General features: G+C 37.7%; 1 protein-coding gene across 2 annotated transcripts in view; it reads right to left on the reverse strand.

Annotated features, from left to right (window-relative positions):
* Positions 1–14,620, reverse strand: part of slc12a1 (solute carrier family 12 member 1) — a 150,801-nt gene that overhangs the window by 15,981 nt on the left and 120,200 nt on the right. The window contains exons 19-22 of one of the 2 annotated variants that reach the window (XM_073024915.1): positions 12,264–12,346; positions 8,343–8,495; positions 4,594–4,716; positions 3,603–3,714 (exon numbers count right to left, since the gene is read on the reverse strand). In XM_073024915.1, the coding sequence (XP_072881016.1) occupies positions 3,603–3,714; positions 4,594–4,716; positions 8,343–8,495; positions 12,264–12,346 (471 nt within the window). Of the gene's footprint in view, positions 1–3,602; positions 3,715–4,593; positions 4,717–8,342; positions 8,499–12,263; positions 12,347–14,620 lie in introns of both variants that reach the window. The other variant, XM_073024914.1, reaches the window with a different exon arrangement.

Genomic DNA, 14,620 nt, shown 5'->3' on the forward strand with positions numbered 1-14,620 from the left:
TTTAAGAAGGGGGCAAGGAAGCAAAAAGGAAATTATAGACCTGTTAGCTTGACATTGGTGGTTGGGAAGTTGTTGGAGTCAATTGTCAAGGATGAGGTTACAGAGTACCTGGAGGCATATGACAAGATAGGCAGAACTCAGCATGATTTCCTTAAAGGAAAATCCTGTCTGACAAACCTAGTGCAATTTTTTGAGGAAATTACAAGTAGGCTAGACAAGGGAGATGCAGTGAATGTTGTGTATTTGGATTTTCAGAAGGCCTTTGACAAGGTGCCGCACATGAGGCTGCTAAACAAGATAAGAGCCCATAGAATTACAGGAAAGTTACATACATGGATAGAGCGTCGGTTGATTGGCAGGAAACAGGAAGTGGGAATAAAGGGATCTCATTCTGGTTGGCTGCCGGTTACCAGTGGTGTTCCACAAGGGTCCGTGTTGGGGCCGCTTCTTTTTACGTTGTTTATCAATGATTTGGATTATGGAATAGAAGGCTTTGTGGCTAAATTTGCTGATCATACAAAGATAGGTGGAGGGGCCGGTAGTGCTGAGGAAACAGGGAGTCTGCAGAGAGACTTGGATAGATTGGGGGAATGGGCAAAGAAGTGGTAAATGAATTACAATGTCGGAAAGTATACGGTTATGCTCTTTGGTAGAAGAAAAAAAACGGGCAGACTATTATTTAAATAGAGGAAAATTCAAAGTTCTGAGATGCAACGGGACTTGGGAGTCCTCGTGCAGGATACCCTTAAGGTTAACCTCCAGGTTGAGTCAGAGGTGAAGAAGGCGAATGCAATGTTGGCATTCATTTCTAGAGGAATAGAATATAGGAGCAGGGATGTGATGTTGAGGCTCTATAAGGCACTGGTAAGACCTCACTTGGAATACTGTGCGCAGTTTTGGGCTCCTTATAGAATCTTCAGAGAAGATTCACTAGAATGATTCTGGGAAAGAGAGGGTTAACATATGAGGAAAGTTTGACCGTTCTTGGACTGTACTCCTTGGAGTTTAGAAGAATGAGGGGGGACCTCATAGAAACATTTCGAATGTTGAAAGGCATGGACAGAGTGGATGTGGCAAAGTTGTTTCCCATGGTGGGGGAGTCTAGTACGAGAGGACATGACTTGAGGATTGCAGGGTGCCCATTCAGAACAGAGATGCGAAAAAAAAATTTTAGCCAGAGGGTGGTGAATCTATGGAATTTGTTGCCATGGGTGGCAGTGGAGGCCAAGTCATCAAGTGTACTTAAGGCAGAGATTGATAGGTATCTAAGTAGTCAGGGCATCAAAGGTTATGGTGAGAAGGCGGGGGAATGGGACTAAAGGGGAGATTGGATCAGCCCATGATGAAATGGCGGAGCAGACTTGATGGGCCAAATAGCCGACTTCTGCTCCTTTGTCTTATGGTCTTATTGAAGAGGACACAAGCAAGGATGATGGCAGAACAGCAATAGCTGGAGTTTCTGCGAGAAACTCGGAAGGTGCAGGATAGATACATCCCAAAGAATAAATATTCTAAAGGCAGGATGATGCAATTGTGGCTGACAAGGAAAGTCAAAAACAACATCAAAGCAAGAGAAAAGGCATATGGAGTAATAGAGCAAAATTAGTAGGAAGTTAGAGGATTGGGAAGCTTTTATAAACCAACAGAAAGCAACTAAAAAAAGCCATAAGAAGGGAAAAGATGAAATATGGTCACCGAGCAATAACACCAAAGAGGATACCAAAAGACATTTTCAGATATATACAGTGGCATGCAAAAGTTTGGGCACCCCCGGTCAAAATTTCTGTTACTGTGAATAGCTAAGTGAGTAGAAGATGAACTAATCTCCAAAAGTCATAAAGTTAAAGATGAAACATTCTTTTCAACATTTTAAGCAAGATTAGTGTATTATTTTTGTTTTGTACAATTTTAGTGTGAAAAAAAGAAAGGAACACCATGCAAAAGTTTGGGTACCCCAAGAGATTTGAGCTCTCTGGTAACTTTTACCAAGGTCTCAGACCTTAATTAGCTTGTTAGGGCTATGGCTTGTTCACCATCATCGTTAGGAAAGGCCAGGTGATGCAAATTTCAAAGCTTTATAAATACCCTGACTCCTCAAACCTTGTCCCAACAATCAGCAGCCATGGGCTCCTCTAAGCAGCTGCCTAGCACTCTGAAAATTAAAATAAATGATGCCCATAAAGCAGGAGAAGGCTATAAGAAGATAGCAAAGTATTTTCAGGTAGCCGTTTCCTCAGTTCGTAATGTAATTAAGAAATGACAGTTAACAGTAACGGTGGAGGTCAAGTTGAGGTCCAGAAGACCAAGAAAACTTTCCTAGAGAACTACTCATAGGATTGCTAGAAAGGCAAATCAAAACCCCTATTTGACTGAAAAAAACCTTCAGGAAGATTTAGCAGACTCTGGAGTGGTGGTGCACTGTTCTACAGTATAGCGACACCTGCACAAATATGACCTTCATGGAAGAGTCATCAGAAGAAAACCTTTCCTACGTCCTCACCACAAAATTCAGCGTCAGACATTTGCAAAAGAACATCTAAACAAGCCTGATGGCTCATAAACTGTATCCTCTGCTCCCTGTATGGCCTCCTATTTATCGGTGAGACCCAAAGTACATTGGCAGACCGTTTTGCCAAGCACTTACACTCAGTCTACCAGAAAAAGCAGGATATCCTGGTGGCCACCCACATTAATTCTACTTCCCATTCCCATTCTGACTTGTTAATCCATGGCCTCCTCTATTGCCATGATGAGGCCATGCTCAGGTTGGAGTTATACCTTATGTTCTGTCTGGGTAGCCTCCAACCTCATGGCATGAATATCAGTATCTTGAACTTCTGGTAATTGCTTCCCCATCCCCCACCATTCCCATTCCAGTTTCCCTCTCTCACCTCATCTCCTTACCTGCCCATCACTGCCCTCTGCTGCTCCTTCTCCTTTCCTTTCTTCCCTCTCCGATCAGATATCCTTTATCTCTTTCACATAACAGCTTCCCAGCTCTTTACTTCAGCCCTCTCCCCCACCCCTCCCCCCACAGTTTCAACCCATCATCTACCATCTTGTACTTCTTCCTCCCCTCCCTCCACCTTCTTGGTCTAACTTCTCATCTTTTTTTCCAGTCTTGATGAAGGGTCTTGGTCCAAAACATCAACTGTTTATTCTTTTTCCATAGATGCTGCAGCTTGACCTCCTGAGTTCCTCCAGCATTTTGTGTGTGTTGCTTGGATGGGGTGGGGTGGTTTACAAGCTAAAAGCTTGGATGGAGAAGACTGCCACCAACAACAGTTGGGAATAAATTCTAAAGGCATGCTGAAAAAGTAAATAACTTAAGGAGGCACACTGGGACCAGGTTTCTGGTGGTAGCACATCATCTACTCAAACAATCCATTTTGTGGCAAGGGCGTCAGCTTCAGAATAGCAGTGAAAGCTCATTTCTGCACATAACCAGCAACCTTATGTTAAAGTGTAAAATGCAGAAGATCTAAAATCAAAATTACAAAATTCATGATCTAAGTTCCTAATTTTCAGAGGAAATTTCTCATTGTGATGATTACTATTCATTACTTAAGTAGGTTGGAACTCATAATTTTAACTAAACTTACGCGCGTTTCTCTTCATTAATACTGTCCACCTTCCCTCCGATAAAGATACGCAATTTGCAACCAGACCATTTTTTCCGTGTTGTTAACAGATAAGGAATAAGAATAGTCAAGCCTATCAGGGCAAAGACACTGGGATTAATAATTGAGATTGATTGTATAAATATTCATGTAATATGCTTACTTTCATAAAGATTAAAATCATTTTGTGTATTAGAATTACACCTAGGCTCTAATAGCTGACTTTAAAACTGTAAGCATTATCAGAAATACTTCCAATATTTTCACTATTTATAAACTCCTGGATACTTCAACTTGGTAAAATTAAGGCACTGAACAGGTTTCATAAAATAAGCAAGTATCTTCAGCATTAGCATTCCTGATGAATTAAAAGATGATGCATTTGAACCACATTCTATAAGAGTGCATAATCTACAATAGCACTTTAGTGCAGGACTGATATAGTGTTGAGCCCGTCTTTCGCAGTGTATGTTAAATCAATACTCTGTAGGCCCTCTTCCAGGCAGATTTAAATGATCAATGGTATTACAAGAAAGTTGAAATTTTCAAGGACTCCAGAACAATTTTTCCTCCCTTAACCAACATATAATATGGTTTTGTTACTCCTGACCATAGGAACTTGCTATGTACTGGATGCCACATTTTCACAACATAAAAGTGACTATAGGGCCATAGAATTGTACAGTATAGAAACAGGCCAAACAGCCCAACTTGTCCATGTGACCATTGAGCACCCTCCCATTAATCCCAACTCACAGCTCTTCATCCATAGCCCATTCTATGCCCAAGTGATTTGAGTGCACATCTAGACACTTCTTACATGTTATTAGGAATTATTTCTTTAAATATAAAATGTTTTCATGATCTTAATGTCACAAAAGACATCTTAAGAAAGCCTATCCTTTTACCAAAACATAACTTTATTCAAATGAACAGAATCACAAAATCTTTTGGAAAATGATATGCTTCATACCTCCGTCATCAAACAACCACCAAACATCTACTGTGCCTTTCTCTTGATTCTTTTTGAATTGCGCACTAGCTTCCAATAAGCGTTGATTGAAATTTGCAGCATAACCAGTAGAGATTTTGAAGCCTGAATATGACAAAGAAATTATTGTTTTTGTGCAGCCAGTATTAGTTGCCAATGAACAGCATACAAGTTCACCATGTCCTATTCGTTCACTTTCAATAAATAAATATAGTTTGTTAATTTGGAATTTAAACCCACGTCAAAAATGGTCTTGTTGATAATATTGGTTTCAAAATGGTTTGGAAAAAAATAAACTTAATAGGGCTCTGATATTTGACAGTTATATGAATCATACACACTAAATGTCTCTGTAGAGGCAGAAAAGTGCTGGACTGCAACTTTTGGCTTAAGAGATATAATTCCACTGTTCGGAAAAGTGACAATACTACTGCAGGAAATGACTCAAATATAAAATTACATCACATTTGTGACAAACATCTTTTAAAAAGTGGACAAAGGGTTCTTTGTGATGAATGAGGTTCCACAACCATAAAGTATGTGACATCTTGCAGAGTGTTCATTTTCATGACCTTAACTTGGATTAAATTACAACATGGAACCATCAATAAATACTTATTTCAAGGACAGCCACAAATTTGCCATGAAATTATTTCACTTCCACTGCTATACCCCAGCTCTGCCCAAGGTGACCTTCTCCTGAAGACCTTAAATCTGATTGCATATAGTCCATCTTCCTTTAATCTTATACTAAATGAATAAGGCAGGAAGGCCTAAACATGCTTCATCTATCAAGAAAATAATCCGTCCTTCTTTCCATCTGACAAACTTTTGACCAACTCCACAAGCTTTGTGCTCTATTACTGGTGATACATTTCAGGTGTTAATTAGCCATCAGAAAACAATGCAGAATGGAATACAATTTCTTCATCAATGTTTTAGTCTGCACCATGGAAGAATGTTATGAAATTCTCAATCATGAAGCATGTGTAGATCCACTAATCACAATCCACTTCATAGGATATTTGATCCAAATTTACATGTATAATGAGTAAGCAAGTAGAGATGTCAAATAACATGCAATGTTTGATTGATGTAATATGTACAAAGTTGTATTATGCAAAAAAGCCCTTCAAACACTGACTGTAAAATGATGTAGGAGTCTTTGTTAAAAGTTTGTAGTCTATCTGCAGTCTGAGATTACCATCTTTCTTAAGGCAGATTCACTATTTAAACTTTTCATCCTGAGAGATCATTCCCACTCAATCTCTCTCCTTGCCAAGCTCACCCATCTGTCTGGAATCTTTACTCAAATTCAGCCTCCACCAACTATGATTTCCTCTAGTACAGACTGAGGTCAATGACACTCAATCTTACTGCAATTTTGCATCTAACAAGCTTCCTACTGGAGTGGAGTTAATCAGCAGAATAAATAAGAAACTGTTCAATCTCTCTTGCTTCCATTCCAGAAGAAAGGAAACCCCAACCTCAGTCATCAAGGTGTGGTTTATAGAATGGTATTTATTCATTCAAAGTGTACAACAGAATGAACCACATGCTTTAAATCTGCAAAAGCATTTTCCACCACTATACGGAAGACAAGCTTCCACATTTTAGAAACTACATCCCAGTGAAGGCAAACTTTGACATTTGAAATTCTTAAATTACCTTCATTAGGCCAGGACAACAATTGGCTGTCTGAAGGGATCAATTCTGAAATCAAGCCCTCAAATTCAGCACAAAATGCATGTTTCACAAAGCAGCAGTTATCCCTGCATGCTTCCAAGACATGGACCAACTACAGAAGGCAACTCAAATAGCTAAAGGGGTCTTCTTTCATACAAGAACATTTATGCGATCTTTTATCAACACTGCCATGAAAATGTGCAACATCCTTATCCTTCAGAGAATCTCTGGTCCATAACAATCAAAATATTAAAAGGGCATTCAGGATTTCCTGTACCATCATAGGTTAGGTATCCAACACTGGTCTCTTCAACTACCTCAAAATCTATAAAACTGGAATGCAATTAAGTCATCTTAAGCCACAAGAAAATGTCAACCATTCTAAATCTATGGTCATGTTTTAGTTTGGGAAAAGGGAAAAAACATTTTGTACATTTCTTTTGGTTCCAAATGGCATATTGTTCTGCTACTGGTAGAAATCATAATGTACTAATTTAATTCCTGACTTTGTATGTTTTCCCTTTAAAAGCTAGATTAAAAAAAAAACAGAAATGCAATTACAACTGCCTAAAAAAAAAGCAATTCCAATGTTTCAGGGACATTTGCTTGAGATTTAAAATCAGTGAGATCGTCACTGTAATTTAAGTCTCAACTGAAGTTGTAAAATTAAGGTCCAAGCAATTCTGTTGACCTGATTTGTTAAGTTTACCCAAGGAATAGGGGGAAGAAAAACTATTTTTATTTCTAAATGCCTAACTATTTCTAAATGCCATCTCTTATCTTGGTGTTGCAAGGATACCCTCAACAGCATGGTGCCTGAAAAGGTTTATCCCATATTCCCTCACCTGGAGTTGTTCGCTTATTTATTTGGCAGCGTTGCAGTTCCTGCATTTCATAGCCCAGATAGATTGTTAAGAGTGTTGTATAAAATCACAAACCATGTAATAAATAGCCATGTCACAGTGACCAAATATCACATATCCTGAAAATATTGTATTTGTTGACCGACTGTGGTTAATTTTCTTTCCAACAATTAAATATTTTACTTTTGATTATCACTTGTCTGTTGCTAGCTCCAAATAGTTTCTATTGCAGTCATTCTTATTTTGGATGTCAAATTATAGTTCTTTAACCCCATGGTGTAATACTTTACTGGTTTAAAAAGTTTTGATACATCCATAACCATACTATAGATCTAAATTTGGATTGCACCCCTTGTTTACTCTGAACATTACCTTATCAAAATAATTTTCAATCCTGAAAATGTCTAAAGCCTCTTGATAATAACTCCCCCCTCCTATTCAGTGATGGAAATTGCTTTCTGACTTCACTTATTCCATTCTTTTATTTGGATTTCTGTTCTAGCAAAAAATGTATGCTTTATCTGTCTTACAGATTCCCATTTACTATCTTACTTTTACTTCTCAAATTGCCATTCCATTTAAACATTAATTAAATAATATCAAACTTAAGAGGAACCATAACTTTCAACTAAAAATAGATTGTATTATCTATTACCTTAGCTGAGCACTATTCCACTCTCCAATCCTACCTTATCTGTTGCCTAAGCTAGATTTCATTCACCATGTGCAGCAAGTCAATGATCATATGAGCATATATATATTAAGAGCAGACTACCTGGCCCCTTGAACCTGCTTTGCCATTTAATAAATTAGTGGTTGATCTGAAAGTAACCAACTCTATTCCTGCCTACCCACAGTAATCTCTCACCTTCTTGGCTTTCTTTAAACAAAATACATTCAACAATTCTGCTCTTTGTGAAAATTGGTTCCAAAATGTATGATCCATGGGAAAATCTATTTGACTTTACAAAGTTTCTGAAATTTGTTGAGAATCATTCAGCCTCTCACAGCAAGTGGCTGATGAAATCCTCAGAATGACTGACACCTATACTCAACAATTTCTCCAGGAGTTTCACTTGTCACCTACTGGAATTATGGTAGAAAATTGGAATCATGGCTAATATTTCAATATCCGGCTATTAATGCAGATTATCATTTTTAGTGCACACAGACAGGCCTTACTCTTCTGAGTATTCACTGCTAATGAAGTATTTGCATTATGTTTCACAGCTCTGTTCAAGAATTTCAGTGAACGGATTCCTCGTTTTCCATCCTCTTCTTCCTCTCTCTTAGCAGATTCCAATGCTAGTTTTTCTTGCTCTTTTCTTTGTAATTCTTCTATAAACAAAAGAAAAAAACTATTGACACCAGTGCACACAAAGATTTTGGACAATCATATAAAATCAGAAGCAATGCACTTCTATATAGAACATTTAAACTGTTACATAAATATTTCTACGTTATAAGGGAAAAGTAATACATGTTCTTGACAAGGACCATGTTATTTAAATTTCTTCCCAAGTCAGGATGGTCTTCAGACAATAGAGTGAAATGACAAAGCCCTTGCCAGATATTAATGGTCTGGTAACTAAGTTCTGACACTCTTGCTGTTTTTGCCAGAAGATTCACAAGAGCAGTTTTGTCCTTCTCTCATTGCAGCCAACTGCCATATGGATATTTTAAATAATGATATGGAACTTTCCCCTATAGAATCAGAATTTCAGCTCCATTTTTAGACATCACAATGAAGCACAAGTACACTGAAGCATTCTACTATACTTCTACTGACCAGATTATGCATTGCAACATTTTTAAAATAATTTTGTAAATGTTCAGCTGAATATTTGCCAATGTACTAATTAGAAGTATAACAAGACTCTGTTCTATGACTGCCAATGGAAGTTAAGTACACTCAAAGAATGGCAACATGTGAGGCCATGTAATATATTGGAGCCAGTTGTATCTGACTGTATTTGACAGAAGAATTACATTTTTACTGGCTAATAGGCCTACATTAGAAAAAACTGACGAACACAGAATCCTTACTGCAAGGAACAGCATATAGATTTTAAATCCTGTCGCTTACTCCTCATGATGAATTACCTACTATCTTTGGTACTTCCTCACAAAAAAACAAAGATTTCATTCCACCACACATTAGCGATTTAAAGAAAGGGGCCTACTCACTTTAAGCATAGAGGAGGCTGGACACTGACCTGAAATTGATTACTGAACTTTATTGATATATTATTGGAGCAAATTATGTTATTTTTGTTTGCTTTCAGTTAAAGCATACCAGTTTCAAAACAAAGGCTGAAAATCTGGTTGTCTGCTTCAGTAACAGTGATCAAAGACTGACCGATGACTGGGGAAATGCAGTTATCATACTTTTGCTTTTGATAAATAATGGTCATCCCTGAAAAGCATCTGTGAAAAAATCTCCTTAATCTCAGAGATTTCTGCATTAAACTTAATGATTATATCATTCTACAACAGTATCAATGTTGATTTGAGTAGTATAGGAGACCACCTTTCTATTATCATACTGTTTGGAAGAACAGATTCTGTGAGCCATCATATCAGTTCATTCTTGAAACAATATTATCAGTTAGAGACTGAAAAGAGTTTTATAAAAATGTTGTTGACTCAATAGTAAATAGTAACTCAGTGTGCTCCATAAATAATTTTCTTTTAAGTATTTAAATATCTTAGTGCACTTAATGCATATTAATTGTTATTAATGAGTAGAACATTGTAGGGCATAAATGCATTTGTACAAAGGATAGAACCCGAGTGGTATCTGCATTTTTTAAAATTATCTGTGAGAAGTTTATACCCCCAGCTCTTGGAGATAACTGGGCTTAATATTTACATCCATTATTATTTAGTTGACTTGAAACTTTCAATAATAGCCTTTCAAATAAAACATTTTGAGGACTTCTACTATTTTAACCATTTTACTCCAATGATCCAATGATTGGCTTTAAAATTTTCCAACTTTATAACTACGAATGGATCTTAAATAAAAGAGAATGTTAGCAACATTCAACAGGTCAGGTAGCATCTTTGAAAGAGAAACAGTTAATGTTTCAACTCAAAAAGCCTTCCTCAGAACCAATTAGATCCATGCTGCACAGCTCTAACATATTTCTATATAAATATCCTCAAAACAGTGCATTGTTCTTTATTACAATGAGATGAAAGATTGACACTAAAAATCCACCAAGATTTTGGCTTTTAAAATTTCGGTATTATTTACTCTTCTCTTCTTGACCCAAATTCAAATGATGAATGGCTGCTCCAAAACATACACTGAGTAAATGAATATGAAATCACTCTTATTTCCAAGTTATAAACCAACAGTGACCGTTTAACAGGATCACACATAAAAGGAACTCCACATTCTGCATGCCTGAAAGTCAAGCGACAATTCAAAGGTGAGTGTCAAGAATGGTCATTTGATTTTGAACTGAGATTTGCACCTGACAGTTGTTTTCTTCTACATTTTAGGAGTTAATTAACGTTAAAGCATTACAAAGAGTGCAGGAGAGATCCACCAGCATATTACAAGAAGTTGGATGGGCTGGATTTGTTCTCGCTGGAGTATAGGAGGCTGAGTAGTGACCTCAGAGATTTATAAGATTAAAAAGAACATAGATAAGGTAGATAGTAATTTTTTTCCCTAGGGTAGGAGGGTTTAAAATAGAAGGCATAGTTTTAAAGTGAGATGAGACCTGAGGGGAGGTTTCTCACACAGCATGGTGGTTATACAGAACGAGTTATTAGAGGAGATAAAGACAGATACAATTATAACATTGAAAAGCCATTTGGACAGGTACTTGGATAGGAAAGCATAATGGTACAGACCTAATGCAAGCAAGTGGATTTAACAAAGATATCATAGTTCGCAGGGTTAGTTGGACTGAAGGACTATGACTCTATACCCTATCCCCTTTAATCCTCTTGCTCTTTACCTTAAGCCTGTATCATCAAATCTCTAGATAACATCATTACGGGAAAAGAGTTCTGAGGTCTCCCCTCCCCACAAGGAAAACAAACACAGCCTATCTGATCTCTTCTCATAACTGAAATGCTCCATCCTAAGGCAACATCCTGATGAGTTTCCTCCATGTTGTGTACGTGGTCGGGTTACACAGCAAAACTATAAATAAAAACGCTAGAGACTGGAGCTAAGTTAACAAGGCTTTTTACTTACGAAACCCGAACTGAACACACATATATATAGATCAGTATGTGCCTAATAGTGCATGCTCAATACGTGTGACTCTGACATAAAGTAGTCCCATAATATACAGTGGGCTATATAGTACACTCCTCCCCTTTTAAGTGTATCAATTGTTTTGTTTTTTGTACTGAGGGCACTATGCTAAACAAATATGTTTACCCTAAACATACAATGCTTACCAATTGTTTACTTAGTAACTTAATAATATCAAGTTATGACAAAGTAATGTAATAATAATAATTATAACTCAAGTCTCTGGGGGGGGGGGGGGGGTCGTCCCTGCCCCTCTGAGTAACGTCTGCCAATAAACTTGGTTGTTTTAATACAGATTTCCATATAAAAGTCATGGAAAGTTAACCTCTGAGCACACATATATACAGATCAATATGTGCCTAACAGCGCATTCTCAATACGTGTTACTCCAACATAAAGTAGTCCCATAATATACAGTAGGCTATATGGTACACTCCACATCATTTCCACCTTCCTATAGCGTGATGACATTCTCTGAACATTCTCCAATATATTTAATACAAATAATTCAATCTTGATTTTTCCTGATGAAGGGCCTCAGCCAGAAACATCAACCTTATTTTCCTCTCCGTAGATGCTGCCTGATCTGCTGTTCCTCCAGATTTTGTTTGCTACCTTGATTTCTCACCACCGACTCAATTCTATAAAAATAATTTCAACTGACTGATAAACTCTTGTATATTGTACACAACAACTGAAACATTAACTCTCCTGAGAAAGTGATCATTTCAGTATTTGTTTCTACCAGGCAGCTTTTTACTCACATTTCAGATTTGCACATGTACATTTGCTTTATTGAGATTATTGCTGCTACACAATCCTACCTTGGAATTGAAGTATTTGAGATATATCAAGTCCTTGGCTAATCCTCAGAATTATCAATCCATATTCAAAATCAAAGGCATCACTGCAACAAAAATAATACATTTCAAAATAGCAAATGCATTCTTACTTTTAGTTTCTTTGTCAAATCTAAGTAAGATTAAATACTAATAAGTACTTTGTGCAGGTAGTTTCCCATTAGGTATACCTATTCATGATATAATGGAAAGGAGTTAGGATTTTCCATTTACCCATTCATTAAAATGGAAGAATTAAAAAAAATGATGCAGACCTGACTAACCTCAGTGTCCATATTTCTAAAGTACACTTATGGCACACAGAACTTCATGCTGTGAATATAAACTTGTTAAATCAAATATTGTGTTTAAGTTTCTCATTTAAAATAACCAGAGTAGTCAGAATAAACACATTAAATATGATTCAGCAACATAGAATAAACAGATTGAACACATTTAGCCTCATAAATACTTCAGCTATCTACCATAAAAAAAATTAAAGGAACTATTCTAAAAAACACTCAGTTATAACAGCATTCTGTACCCAAAGTTTAATCACAGTGTAGACAATTAAACTTACTTCAGAACTAACATGAAGGACATTGGAGAAAGTGGTATCTTTTTTTTGTCATATCTATTAGCAACTTACATTTGAAGACCATAAGATTCACTTTCATTCTAAAAGCACACATCAGAAAGTCCTTTCAGATGGTGAAATGTATTAAAAAATGCAAAACCCTAGACTTTAATCATTTGTGTTCAACCTCATCATGAAGTGCCATTTACTTATAAAGCACAAGCTGATTTAATGCTGATCAAACTAGTTGAAATGATTCTATTCAAACCACAAACAAGAGAAAATCTGCAGATGCTGCAAATCCAAGTAACACATACGAAATGCTGGAGGAATTCAGCAGGCCAGGCAGCATCTCTTCCATTTCATGCACGTCTGCTCTCACCCCCATCCTCCCGCCATGCTACCAGTATTAGGGTTCCTCTTGTCCTCACCTACCACCCCACCAGCCTCCGCATCCAGCACATCCAAACACATCTTTTCCTCCCCTCCATCTTCTGCTTTCCACAGGGATCGCTCCCTATGCGACTCCCTTGTCCATTTGCCCCTCTCCACTGATCTCTGTCTTGGCATTTATCCTTGCAAGCATAACAAGTGCCACATCTGCCCCTACATCTCCTCCCTCACTATCATTCAGAGCCCCAAGCAGCCCTTCCAGGTGAGGTGATACTTCACCTGTGAGTTGCTAGGGTCATATACTGTGTTGGGTGCTCCCGGAATGGCCTCCTGCATATCGGTGAGACCTAACGTAGATTGGGAGACCGCTTCGCCAAGCCTCTATGCTCCATCCACCAGAACAAGTGGGATCTCCCAGTGGCCACCCATTTTAATTCTACTTCCCATTCCGATATGTCCATCCATGGCCTCCTCCACTGCTGGGATAAGGCCACACTTAGGTTGGAGGAACAACACCTTATGTTCCGTTTGGGTAGCTTCCAACCTGATAGCATGAACGGCAATTACTCAAACTTCCAGTAATGCCCCCCCACCCTAACTTCACCATTTCCCATACTCTTGTCCCTCCCTCATGTTATCTCCTTGCCAGCCCATCGCCTCCTGGTGGTGCTCCTCCCCCCATGTCTTTCTTCCATAGCCTCTGTTTCTTTCACCAATCAACTTTCTAGCTCTTTGCTTCATCCCTCCCCCTCCAAGTTTCACCTATCACCTGGCGTTTCTCTCTCCCCTCCCCTCACCTTGCAAATCTACTCCTCAGCTTTTTTTCTCCAGTCCCACCAAAGGGTTTCGGCCCAAAACATCAACTGTACTTTTTTCCATAGATGCTGCCTGGCCTACTGCGTTCCTCCAGCAGTTTGTGTATGTTGTTGAAATGATTCTATTTGCAGGAACCATTTTGTTTCATCTGTACATGTTGAATACAACCATCTAATTTCTCCTGATATATATTTACTATTGTCTCATTAATGTCAGAATCAGTATCAGGTTCAATATCACTGATATATGGCACGAAATTTGTTGTTTTGAAGCAGTAGTACATGTGATACATAATAATAAAATTATAAATTACAATGTATATAGAAAAATAAGTAAGTATAGTTGGCTCTCCTTATCTGCGAGTTCCGCATGCGCGAATTCAACCAACTGTGAATTGCGAAAACCTGGAAGTGCTCTTCCAGCACTTCTTGTTCGAGCATATACAAACTTTTTTCTTGTCATTATTCCCTAAACAATGCAGTATAACAACTATTTACATAGCATTTACATTGTATTAGGTATTATTAAGTAATCTAGAGATGATTTAAAGTATACG

This window comes from Hemitrygon akajei, chromosome 21, assembly GCF_048418815.1.
Source record: "Hemitrygon akajei chromosome 21, sHemAka1.3, whole genome shotgun sequence".
NCBI lineage: Eukaryota > Metazoa > Chordata > Chondrichthyes > Myliobatiformes > Dasyatidae > Hemitrygon > Hemitrygon akajei.